Raw genomic sequence first — 14,011 nt, 5'->3', positions numbered from 1 at the left:
GTTCATTTAAAATACATTATAAAAAAATAAAAAAATGCGAAATTTGTCTGATCTCATCTGACCTTTACGGTTGGAAGAGACTAAATAAAGACTTTATTAAAATCATCAACGAATAGTTTTACATTAATGATGACAGGTGGGCAAGTAATTAAAAACGTTCTTAGATTTATCTAATATTATTTTATATTTAATTTAACGACTTGTATATATTTTTAGTTAAAACTTTTTACACATTCTAAACTTGTAACATGTTGTGTTAAATAGGTTAATGGCGTACCTGTTGGTGACAAAAATGGCTTCGAAAACTTTATATTTTGTAGTAATTAGAAAAATTTAATGATTATCTTCTATAAATCTTTCTGGAAAACGTCGTCGTATTGTATCATTTTTTATATACTACTCAATTAAAAAAGTAACAGGTATAAATAATAATTTTCTATGTTGTTATGTGATATGCAACCTGTCAAAATGTATGCGTTAAATAAATAATTACTTAATAGTTATTTTTATAAGATTTAAAAAGATTTTTACGATCTCCACGAATATTCTCACGTTCCAGATGTTGAAAACCTATAAAAAGAAGACGGAAAATCGGCAATTTTTAGTTTTTATACAGTTTTTTTATTATTATTATATACTGTATATATATAACTGAAACGACTTTTTTTAGAATTCTAAACTCATCTCCCCTCTACCCATAAGCAATTCATAGACATGTCTTTGTTCAGACTCCCTAAAATATATCCTCACATCCACAAGATTTCTAAAATTAACGGTTGCCTTGTAAATGTATCTACTACCGATAAACATGTGTTCTGTCTGTAATCACAATACACTCGTTGTTTGGATGCATTGAATGATGGAAAATATTTTATTCCCAGAGTTGAATGGAGAGGAACGTGTAACTGCATTTAGATGGAGCAAAAAACAGTGTTTTAATAACGATGGAAAACTATTATAGAATTATTAATTAATTGATCAAACATCCTAATAGCTTTTTTTTCCCCCCAATTCGACTTTAATTCCTTTAATAATATCTACAACAATAAGCGATTTTGATCTGATTGCAAAATAACTTTTGACATTCCAAAGCTGCTATTCATGGCTATATTTGTAATAATCGTTCAGTTAGTTATAACTACTCACGACTGTAATTCTCTTTCATTTCTCTTTCCCTATTAGTGTTCAAAGCGCCGATAAGTATTTGAAAATCCGTCTCCAGACTCTACGACACAATCCACTTACCTAACTTCCGGAACCAATATGGCGCCATTTGTGTTTATAAATTTTATCTGATCAATTATAAGAGATATTAGATCCGTTCTTATAAGTATTATGATAGTTTTTGAAAGCATAAATAAACATTGTTTCGATTTATATAGCATTACTTACCGTATTTATTGGAACTCGAGTAGAATCTTGGCTACTTATACTATGTAATTCGGCATAAAAAAAAAATCCTGAAAATAAAAAAATCAAAACGTTATGTCATTTAAGTACTACAGAATCATGTAATTGTTACGTAAATAAAATATTTAGGCTATGCTCTAAAATGCAAACTATTTTACGTAGATTTTTCTCATTAACTTTCTATGTTTGAATTACTTCTTTGTAAGGAAAGATTCGACCGAGATTACTTCTTGAATTTAATATTTAAATTTGTCAAAAATTTAATTTATAGTAAATCTTATCACTCAAGTTTATAATTCATATGTAACCCTTGAATATGCTCAAATTTTAAATGTAATTTAAGCTTAGCAGGGGCATCTCGACCTTGACATTTCAATTCTGAAAGTTTTGAATTATGATTCTTAAATAAAAATTTAAAATTCTTAAAAGATGTATGCCAGATATCACATATAATATATTAGCTACTATATATCTATCCATATGGGCTATTTAACGTAACTTTCTAAAAGATTTCATCAGTCTGGAGAGAAGCGTGTGAATAGATAAAATTACGATTGTTTCGAGTGGAAAATTTTTTAGTATTTTCATTAGAAAAGAGCTATTAAGGAAGAGAAAAATCACTCGATCTATTGTCATTTTAAACTGTAATCGTTCACTAAAAGAAATTATACGATAAGATGAAAATCATTTCCTGCATGCTTAACTGGTTCATATGAAGATTGGAAAGAGATGTCTAAAAGTATCCTAGATCTTAAATCAGATGGAATGTTACAAGGTTAGTTACGGATAATTCTTGAATTTATACGAGTTCATTTCAATGGATTATATCCATATCCAGTAGACAATGACATCTATAAATCCACCAATTTAAAAAAAAAAGAAAAAAAATACATAACAAAGTATTGGGTTTTATAAATTTAGATCTCTCTTTAAAAAAATTCAAATTATTTATTCCGTAACGGATATTATTTAAATAAAATCTTTAATAATGATAGTTTTATTTTTCAGGAATTCATTTACCTGTTTCGGATAAAATTTCAATAATATGAATTATTAAACAATAATAATTGAAATTTTATCCATCTACAGGCCAAGGATAACACGAAAGGATTCATCCGAAAAACTTTATATAAAGTATCACAATTACAGTCGACCTCCCCCCTATAACACTGTTGATAATTCCGTTTTATATGAATTTCATGTTGTACGAGTCACTTAGATTTTACAAATACGTGTGCCCGGCTGTGAACGGCTCACATATATGTACAATCTAAGTGACTCGTACAACATGGAATTCATATAAAACGGAATTATCAACAGTGTTATAGGGGGTCAACTATACTTTTCCTAACATATAACAATAAAAATTTGAAGTAAAAACGTTATTGCATAGTGTTAATTAATGTAAAAAAATAATTATTAATTATAGTATTTATTTTTAACGTTTAAAAATGAAAGTTGTGACTACAGAAAGAGAAATAACCTCTGTCAACGATAAAGTGATTTAAGAAAGAGTATTTTTTGGCAGACAATCAAAATAAACTATAAAAAAAGGTGGCATCTACTATGCATTCAACACAGTAGTTGCATTTTCTGTCTAACTATTGGTGGTCTTTTTAACGTTCGAAGTGGATTTTCTTATTCTTTTTAAGTACTACTCAAGGCCGATAAATTGCATCAGATGATATTCTGTATTATATAACTAATTTTATATTTTAAATATCGTTAAAACGTATATAATACATCTATAATATAGGAAGGAATTAATCAGTCTTTATTTTTATCTACTCTATCAAGTAGGGCCTATAGATTTTACTAGTAAAAATAAAATAAACCACTTGATCAATCATGTGAATACTTTAATCAACTTTTTAAAATATTTATTTAAAAAATTTCTTTTTTTTTTCCTTGATATTTTTCAAATGTAATCAGTAGTTCTTTTATTATTTTCTGTATACAGTTAAAAAGAATCATGTTCTAACATTACAGAAGTCTACAATCATTGCTTAATCTGAATCATATTATAGATTAAAGGTCAAAGTTCAAGCTTTAAATTAAAAAATAAAAAAGAAAAATCTATAAAATTAATTACTTTTTATTAATATTTTAAAACATTTTAAATAGACAAATGTTTATTATTTTTTTTTTTAGGTATTAACTGGAATACACAGAAAATAATAACTTTAATTTGAATTTTTTTTTAATGAGAAATTTGATTTACTTATTTAATTTAATTATAAAAGCTTTATTTATACATTATATATACTTATAAATTTTTTAAATAAGATTAAATTGATCTTTATTCATTAAAATTAATGTAAGATGCTAGTGTAACCTTATTATGAAAAAAAAAGATAAAAATTCTATATTAATTTCAAAATATATTTAAAAATTCCATTAAATCGAATATATTCGTGAATTTAATACGGAATGTATTCAATTTATTAATTTACTTAAATGATAATAATAATAAAATCATATTATAGAATATAATTTATAAAAAAAAAAAAAATACATATATACAGTATTTATTTAATAACAATCAAAATCGACAGATGGCGCTTTCCTATTATGAAATTGACATGTAAAGAAAACGTGTGTAAGTCATATAATAGTTTGAATAAGTTTTTAAAATATGGCTCTAAATGTCGCTCATCCTCCCGAAGGAATTTTCATTTATAATGGGGAATAGTAAGTATTAATAATGAAATTTTTACCTGAATGAATTGGCAAGAAACATTTTCTCGATTTTAATTAATGTTCATTAGTACAATTATGGAAGATTTGTTTATAAAATGAAAATGACAGTTTATTTACATAATTCTTGATAGAAAGAATATAAACAATAATGTAATTAAAATACATATTTTAAGTAACAGATTATATTTAAAAATATATATATATATATATATATATAATTTAATTGTANAATGTGAATTAAATATTTGAGAAGAAAATTCAGTTTAATCGGTATGATTGATATGTCAGTTTGTTTATTTTATTTTTTATCTAATTATTTCATTTACAATGTGAAAAATAGTTTAAAAAGTAATTTAGCATCAAAACTAAAATGACTATTATTTAAAAAATGTAAGTGAATATTTGATTTTGATGTAGATTTCGGTAAATTTTAATACGTCAAATGATAAATTACGACGTATGTTTTAATTTAAAAATCGGTCTTATTATCGCTTTAAATATATTTGATTGATATGAAGTACAGTGCACTAACCATTCACTAATCTGAATCTGTGCTAACATAAACATAAATCTGAGCCAATTCTGTTGGTTTTGCCACTAAACAGTCAAAAATAAATCACAGATTAATTTTTTAAAATGACAAAGTTGTAACGTTTTAACATTATTTGATATACATACATTTAGGTTAAAAAAATTTTTAGATTGTTGTGTTTGTCTTTAGTCTTTTAGACCTTTGCTTTAATACGGTGATAAGCAATCTTTTATGGATGCAGGCTGCAAGAGAACTTCTTAGACTTCCGGTGGGCCGCATACGTTTTTTTCTTGTGGAGTTGCAGGCTTTTAGCCTGCTGAACCAACATACTCCATGACTGCCAGTACACTAGATACTAAAATAATATATGCTAATAATATGCAAACTGGTAATATATAGTTTATTCTCATCTTTTCACTGGTCAAGTTTATTTTGAATGATCTTCATCGTAAATATCAGCTTAGAATTGCACTAGGGCTTGAGACAGAAAACAGGAAAATAAAGTTATGTTGCTAAAGCCTCAGGCACTGCATATTAAGACCTCGCAGGATATAGGACATGTTTATGACTGTTTAAATATATAACCGTGCTAATCTGAACAACCTCATATAATAATTAGTTTGGATTAGTGAGAGTGTACTTTCTTTAAATTCATTCAGTATTCATAGTTACCAATCATCAGCGTTTTGCATGCTCCATCAGTTGGCAGGCTGCTTTTCTTTTTTGTCAGAATTTTTAAAGAATTTGATATTATCATGTAAACATTTCATTTAATGAGTCTAACATCAATATATATGTCAAAGACATTGTATGTGTTTTATTACAAACAACCGAAGCAAACCAGGAAGACATTCTCAGATTCCTTCAATTGGGAAAGAACCAAGATTAATATTTTTATATATGTATGTTGGTGTAGGTATGAGAATTTTACCTCAAATGTGATAATTTTAAATGGCAGATAAGATAAATTCAATCTTCAGTTCTGTCAACTTTAGTACTGTCATGTTGGTGGTTAAATCAATTATGGCTGACTCATCAGCAGAAGGAAACAAGTTACTTTCATAGTTATATTAAATAATTGAACAGCTCTACAGTTTCTTTACCCAAAAAGAACAAACATCTGATTCATCACTTAAGAATATACAGGTCATATGGTATAAACTTTTTCAAGAAAAGAACCATTGTCAGTCTTATTATTTAAGACTGATGATGGTTTTACCACACAGCATTGCAAGACCTCCTCTGTATTGCATGTGTGGCAAAAGGAAAAGATATTCAATTTTGTAAGAAAAAGAGAGACGTAGGAAATAAATAGCCAGAAAAATTATTGTCCTTAATAATTGCAGTGAAAATTAATAAACTGACCGATAGCAACTGTTATGAGTACATTGTACCATAACAAAAGAAATTATTAACAAAGCAAAACATTGCACAAAGGCATAAACAGGCACTTATCATGCAATATTCTTGATACATAAAGATGGAACATGTCATAAATCTAGGTGTAGATTTGTATCATAAAATATTTGACCTTTTTTAAATTGTGATGTTAAAGAGTATAAAGCTATTGCCGTACTCTTGACAATGTTTATGGCAATAACTTTATAAGATAGCATATGCAGAGATAACATTGCATTTTGTTTATTAAAGGTATTTAATGTAAGCATTGGGCACTTTTAATGTAAATGTTTACATTAAAAGTATTTAATGTAAACATTGGGCACATGTTAATAAAGAATTTTTTGCTTTTTATTCTGTCAGAATTTTTACTCAAAAATCAATGTTTTTTGACCAGTGTCCCAGCTATACCCATTCTAAAGGTTGGCAAGTATGAGTATCGTAATAATGCTTCAACATATTTAAATAATAATGCTTAAATAAGTAATTGTTTTCATCAGCAAATAATGTTTTTTGCTTTTTAAGATGCTTTATTATATTGGATGCATCCCATTTTTGGGAAAAGAATATTCTCTATGATATCAAATGCATTTAGCTTATAAGATGCATCCTAGTTTTCAGATAAATTTTAAGAACAAAAAAGTATCTTATAAGGCAAAAAATAGGTAATTGAAATTTAAGCCATTATAAATTTAATCACTCAAAACTGGGAATACATTAATAAACACTATTCATATAACCAATATCCAGCAAGAAGAAACTACAACTTTCTTGCTGGATATTGGCTATATGTTCAATGTTTATTTAAGCTATTACATTTCAAAAACACATAACATTAATTTAGTATAGAATCATCAGAATAAAAATCAATAAAATACAGAAAATTTATAATAATACATGATTTAACATATTTTTGCTAACAGATTGTTTAACATGTTTCTTAAAATGTTTACTATTGTCTATATAAAAATGTATTCAGATGTGTACACCTATAGTTGTCTTATACTATTAGATTGATAGATTCAATTTAAAACAATTATTAATCTTATATAAGTATATCATTCACATCCAACATTAAAGCATTCATTCTACACTTTATTGATGATATCTATTTCTACATAATAAATTTTTTAACTATTAATATAATAAAAAGATCAATAAATTTTTACATAGTAAACAAGAGAACCCAAGAAGGGATTCTTAAAGTATATAAGTAAAAGCAATGTTAATTAAAAAATAAATTTAGGAAAATTTTACTGGTTTACGATCGACTTTTGTGTTGTTTTAAATAGTTCTGTCTTACATATTTATGAATTATAAATGATTATAAAATTATACTAAAATGATTTAATGATACTGACACATTCATATTAAATATATTAACTGTTATTATAGGAAAAATTATAAAATGCAAAAATGAAACGACAGTTTGTTTGTTCATCCTTTATTAAAAAAAAAAGTATAGAACAGGAGTCAAATAATTTAACTCTGATAGTCAGATTTCATTAGATTATAAATTATTTAAAGTATTTGTTATTAATTAGAAATATTGAACAAAATGTATTTACATTTAACTTTATATAATACATTTGGTTTCATGAATTCAATTAAAATGTAGAACAGATTTATTTAAATAATCTCATATTTTTGTTTACAATTGACTTTTAATGTCTGTATTTTCAGTTTCTTACGTTTTAGCTAAGGAATAAGTCTTTATGGTTGTCATTGTAAAACACAAACTATAAATTTTTAATTTTTTTCTCTCCTAATGCTATTTACTCAAGATAATTGAATTTGTTTACTTTATCTTAGATTATCACTTTTCAACAGAAATGATAAGCAAATATGATATAATACAGATGGTTATACATTTCTGCTATTGATGATAAGTTATTTAATATATAAATAAATTTGAACTTCTGTATGATGATAAAGATGATAATGTAAATGCCAGTGATGATAACTGTAATTTATATATAAGATAGAAAAGTAAATTTGATTATGTATTATTAATTTACTATTCTTATTATTTCCAATTATTTATAGTTTGATGATCTTTATATTCATTTGTCTTCATTTTAAAATATTTGTTCTGTAAAATAGAAATTTTGGTTTAAAATTATAATATCATTTCTTCAGATTCTGTATAAATGTATGTAATAAATGATTTTTTAAATTAATGGTGATCAAAAATGTTTTTGTAAAATGTTTAGTGGCCTGATTTTAGTTATCTTTTATTTAATATTAAAAATTATGTCACAATTTGTGAATTTTATTATTACTTTCAGTAATTTTTATATTTATATGAATTATAAAATTATTTTTTAATTTATTCTTAAAGGAAACAGCAATTAATTATAAGGAAAGGAGTCTATCTCTTCTGCATGGAGAGCATTATTCGAGATTCTTAACCAACGGTGATTATATCGCACTAATAGTCATGTGCATATATTATTGTGCTTTGAATTAATTTTTAAATTAAATACTTTCTATTGCAGCTTTTATCTTGATGATCTATTTTTGTGTTATTATAATTGAAGCTAACAATGTCCATCATATATGGATGAAAACATTTGTTTAAGTAAAGGATACATGTTTTTGCAGGTTTTTTGGTGTGTTGATACTACTTAAAATTATTTTAGATGAATTCTCTTTAATGGCAAGTTTACTTTTTACTTTCTTGGCTGTTATAACAGAGGGAAAGTATGGTGATCTTACAAAAATGATCCCCCCAGATTTTTACATTTTTGAACTCTGGACAGTGAAATGTTGAGAAATGCAAAAAAAAATTTGGGGGTAATTTCTGTATGTATGTATGTATGTATGTATGGATGGATGTTTGTGTGTGGGGGAGCACAATTGTGTTCACCCTATTTGAAGCTTAATAACTCCTGTGCTTTTTGTAAAATATTTCTGAAATTTTGCAGGATGGTTTGTGTAATAGGGGGATTGATGCTATTAAAGGTCAAGGGGGTGGGGGAGATAATGGGGGTTGTGTGTATCTCCAGTAGGGTTAGACTTGTGACGATTTTACTGGTTATTGGCATTTACAATTTTTTTTTAATAAAATTCACCCCTACTCACAAAATTAAGCTTCTTGCCATTTTATAATAGTTAAAGATATAAAAAATTTTTTAGTAAAATATGATAACAGATGGTACCACCAAATGTTGCCAGGAAAGTTGAGCAACTCATTGCTGGATTTTTTTTTGCTTTGCTTCACGTTAGAGAAGTAATACACTATTTTTCTTTATATATTATTCTCTATATAGTCTAGTTAAAAAATAAGTTATACAAACACCGTAAGAAAGCACCCAACAAAAATTTCTCCAGTTGTTTGTGGCTATTGATATAACCTAGTTGAAACATTTCTCTGCTTTCAAATTATAATCTTGATTAGAAAACAGCATTAACCATTCATTGATTAGTTCTTCATTTTTTATTTGAAAAATTTTAATATTCATGTTATTGGATCCATGTGATTTAACTTAGAAACATTAAACATTCAAACTTTAAGAATTTATTTTTCATTTACATTTACATAATAAATTTCTATAAAAAATATGTAGGTAAAACTTATTTTTGATGATTAATATTCTAGATCAGTTGAATAAAATGGAATTGAATTGTGACTTATCTAATGAAGATAAAGTTTCTAAGTAAAAAATCTGTAACATTTTCCTGGAAAGAAAACAAAATACTGTTATTTCTAAATCAAATAATGATTTTTTTGTTGGAGACTAATTGAAATGATTATAAATTAGGTAACTCCTAATATTTCAGATAAAGATGGAATTAAATATGTTATTAAATAAGTATATTTTGTTTAATGTTGTAGATCAAATAAATTTTTAATTAAATATTAATGTAATTTTTATAGTATTTGCATTACTATTATAAAATATTTATAAGATATCTGCAATATTTAGAATAAAGAAAATTTTATAAATTTGTTTGTTTATTGAAGTTTTCCGAATCAAAATATTTTTAATGTATATGAGTGCAAATCTTCTATAATTGTAAATAATGTAAGACAGACATTTTGATATTCAAAACTTTTGGAATATTAAAAACATTTTAGTTATTACAAATAATATCTATTTAACATCAAAAAACTGAGTTTTTCCCTCCAAGTTAATATTTGTGGTGTATACCTTACTTTTCCTATTTTACTGATAAGTATATCATCATCAATAACAAGCAATATTTTACTTTTCAGAATATCTGTTTGTCTGTAAATAAAACACATGTTATTAAATAATTAATGTTTTCAATCAGTTACATAAAGTTTTATTTCAAAATTGGATAAAGGTTAAGTAATTTAATTTATATTCTAACTTCTGATGGTAACTACGTAAGTTTCTCGATAATATAGTATAAGATCCCTGCCTATCAAGTATTTATAATCTACTTATCAATTATTATTAATCTGTATTGTGTATAACAATCTATTGAGTATTTAACAAGTTAATTAATATTGTTTTGAATAAAAATTAATTAATTTCATGTGTGTACTAACTTATAAAATGAAAGATTTAAACTTATAAAAGTTTGATTATATATTAAAAAGAATAAAGCATTATTCTCAAATGTGTACTAATAGTAATATAAATTTAAACTTTAATTATTTTTGAAAAAATCGCAATCCAGTTAAAATGTCAATAATGATTAGTTAGCTATTTTGTTTATTTGTTAAATTAAGATTTTTTTTTACATACTACAAATGTGAATTTAATTAACTTAATGAATTGTTTAAATATTTAATAAAAGTGACACATTTCATGATTCAGTAGTAATTGAATTTAATTATTTACAGAAACTAAATTCAGTTAAATTATACAAAGTTTTAAAATTTAAAATTTGGATTTGATCTGAATACATATTTTTTGCTATTATTTTATCATTAATACATTAAATTTTTAGCAATTATTTATAACTTCTTTTATAATATTGTAGCATTCTTCTTTTTTGTGATGGAGTTGAATTGCAGTTTCATGGAGAAGCATTAAAACAATTTAAAGGTCCAGTTAAAGGGAAATTGTATTTAACAACACACAGGGTAACTTGATTATATATAAAACATCAAATACTTGTAATTTAGCATATTTATGTAATATTTAATTTTATAATTTTAATAATCCTAAAAATATGAATGATGATGATTGTTGATATAAGATATATTTTTAAAATTATTTTTTTTACATTTTAAAAGTTTTTACTTTTTAAATTACAGATGATCTTCAAAAATGATAAACTACAACATAATCTACAGTCCTTTGATTTTCCATTTCTTTCAATTAAAGTTAAATTAGAACAACCTATTTTAGGTCCTAATTCCATCAAAGGAGTTGTAAATGCATTTCCAGGAGGTTTTGTATCTTTAAATATTTATTTTTCATGTTTTAAGTTGCATTTTTAATATATTTTATAATTTAATTTGGAAATATAATGAAATAAGATTATATTTTATTTTTATTAATTAATAAACAATACACAAAATATACAATAGACATTTTCATTTTATTATTTATCTGTATTATTTATTATTTGTTGTTGCTAGACTCTAAAGTTTTTGAATCAACTAATATTTTTTATCTGAACTGATTTACAACTTTATAAATTTACATTGTTATTAATAAACAATGTAACAACAGTTTTTATATTAAAATTCTCTGTCAAAATTAAATGAACAGGTTATAAAAACAGTAAAGAAAGAATTTTAAAAATTACAATAACTTTTAAATAATCTAAATATTTTTTTAAACAAATTTTGCAGTTAGGTAATTTCAGTTTTGAAAAGGTTTCAAATTGCTTTAATAAAAATTTCAGATAAACTACACATCATGAATGAAGCCTTTTTTTAAATTAAAATAAAATTTTTTATTCGTGATTGTTGTACTTATTACATTTAATTTATAATTAATAATGTACCATTTAATTAAAAATTGTTTTGATTTTTTGTTTGGTGTCTTTTGGATTTTATCTTATTTAATTGGTTACTATTGAGTAATAATGCATGTTTAGCCTTAAACTATTTGTACAGGGTTCAGTATCTGGTATGATGCATTTTCATAAGACAGTAAAAAGAGTAATGAAGGACGAAAAGAGAGAAGCTTATACTCAACAATATCTATATTTTATGCAATTTGATTTATTAAAAATATCCTTTACACTAATCCAATCTGTTTCTAAAATTATGCATAACTGTTAACTAGGAGCTCTGGATTGATGCTTTCAATTTCTTATAAAATGTTGTCTTTTAATTCTTAAATTATTTGGAGTTGACTTTTGTATATTCTTTCCTTGAAATATCCCTACAAAAAGAAGTTGGGTGCCAAGAATTATGGAACTTTGTAGCCAGTTTATGTCTTCATATTTTGAAATCAATTTATGAAACATTTTCATTAAAATATTATATCTAAGTCTTTCTACATGCACTGTTACAATTTAGTTTTGACAAGATAGAATATCTTTTCCCAGTCTGTTAAAAATCAAACTTGAAGTATGCTTGTTATAAAATATAATTAAATGAACACTGTTTATACATATCTCAGGGACTGGATCAAAAAGGCATATAATTTAAACCAAAGAATTGCCATAATTAATCAGTCTAAGTGCTATTATCATGTTTAATTAGCCTGATTAATTATGTCTATCATTTTTTGGTTTATTTTTAATACATTGGGCTTAGTGATGTAGACACATAATTGAAATTTATGTCAAAATGCATCAAAATATGGCAGAACTAATAGGTTTTTTTATGACAGACTTATAATGTTAGTTTTTAGCTAATGTTTTAACTTTTATGTTTTTATTTTATATTTTTATTCCATATCTTGTTTGCTGAAGTTGCAATAACCACTGGTTGAATAGACAAAATTTATGCAACCAGTTAACAGCAGTTAGCAGTTCTGAAACGATTTTTATCTCCAAGACTTGTCAAGAAATATCTATTGCAAACCATTAAGACTTCTATGTTTGAATTGATAAGAATTATACATTGGAATATGTTTTGAGATAAACTTGTTTTGTTAAAGGAATATTCTTTGCTTATTGAGTCTTTTGCTATTATAGGATACTGGACATGTAGACTTCCTCTATATTATGATTATTTTTGCACACATTAACCAATAATCTATTGTTAATTTCTCACTTTGAGAAAGTAAAATAAAGGGTGGGATCATTTTTATGTCATTTAATTTCAGGGATGTATGAGAATAAAGCCAAAAATGCATTGTATAAATTCTGAGAACATCTTCTAACAGAATATTTGCTATCTGTTATCTTCACCTGAAAGGAAATAATATGTAAATGAAACTCTAGTTAATTTAGATGTACAAATGAAATATTTTACCATTGAAAGGAATAGAAGTGTTTTGGGACCAATATAAAACAATGTATAAATGATGGTTCTTTATTGTATTTTGTTGTCTTGTATATTGTCATGTGTGCAAACAGATATATTAATAATTTAATTATTTTTATAAATTCTTTTAATTATAAATTTTATAGTGATATATTTTATTTACATATATTATTAAAAGATGAATGATTACTTATTAAATCTTTGTATTTTTAATAATTTAAACAAATTTATTAAACACTTGCGTAAAGATACAAAGCCTAAAAACATCTTTTATATAAAATATAAATTTAAAAAATATACTGTATAAATTATTTTAATGTTTAGTACTATAAATATATGTTAAATTAAAAGATTATTATGTTTTTGGATGTATTTCCAAGTCATTCTCAGCTCAGAGCTTACAATTGATCAGAATATGGAATAACTTAGAAGAAGAACATATTTAAAATTATATATAAATATGTATTAGTAATTTAATAAATTTAGTCATTGTGCTACTATACAATTGATTATAGTTTTGTCACCAATGCATTCAGGAAATACTCTGGTATCTGTTTCATTTACTGGCATTTTTATGATATTAGTGCTCACAAATTATCAGATTT

General features: G+C 24.7%; 1 protein-coding gene across 2 annotated transcripts in view; it reads left to right on the top strand.

The window, feature by feature from the left end:
- The first annotated feature begins 3,990 nt into the window (after nt 1-3,990).
- Nucleotides 3,991-14,011, top strand: part of LOC111635650 (WW domain-binding protein 2-like) — a 36,693-nt gene continuing 26,672 nt past the window's right edge. For both annotated transcript variants that reach the window (XM_023380672.1, XM_023380671.1), the window contains exon 1: nt 3,991-4,101. In XM_023380672.1, coding sequence (XP_023236440.1) covers nt 4,046-4,101 — 56 coding nt within the window. In that variant the 5' untranslated portion in view covers nt 3,991-4,045. The remainder of the gene's footprint in view (nt 4,102-14,011) is intronic.

The sequence above is a fragment of the Centruroides sculpturatus genome, unplaced genomic scaffold, assembly GCF_000671375.1.
Source record: "Centruroides sculpturatus isolate CEXI.00-Female unplaced genomic scaffold, Cexi_2.0 scaffold738, whole genome shotgun sequence".
In the NCBI taxonomy this organism is placed as follows: Eukaryota; Metazoa; Arthropoda; class Arachnida; order Scorpiones; family Buthidae; genus Centruroides; species Centruroides sculpturatus.
Note: the sequence above shows the minus strand (reverse complement) of the source record. Positions and strands in the feature narration are given on the sequence as shown.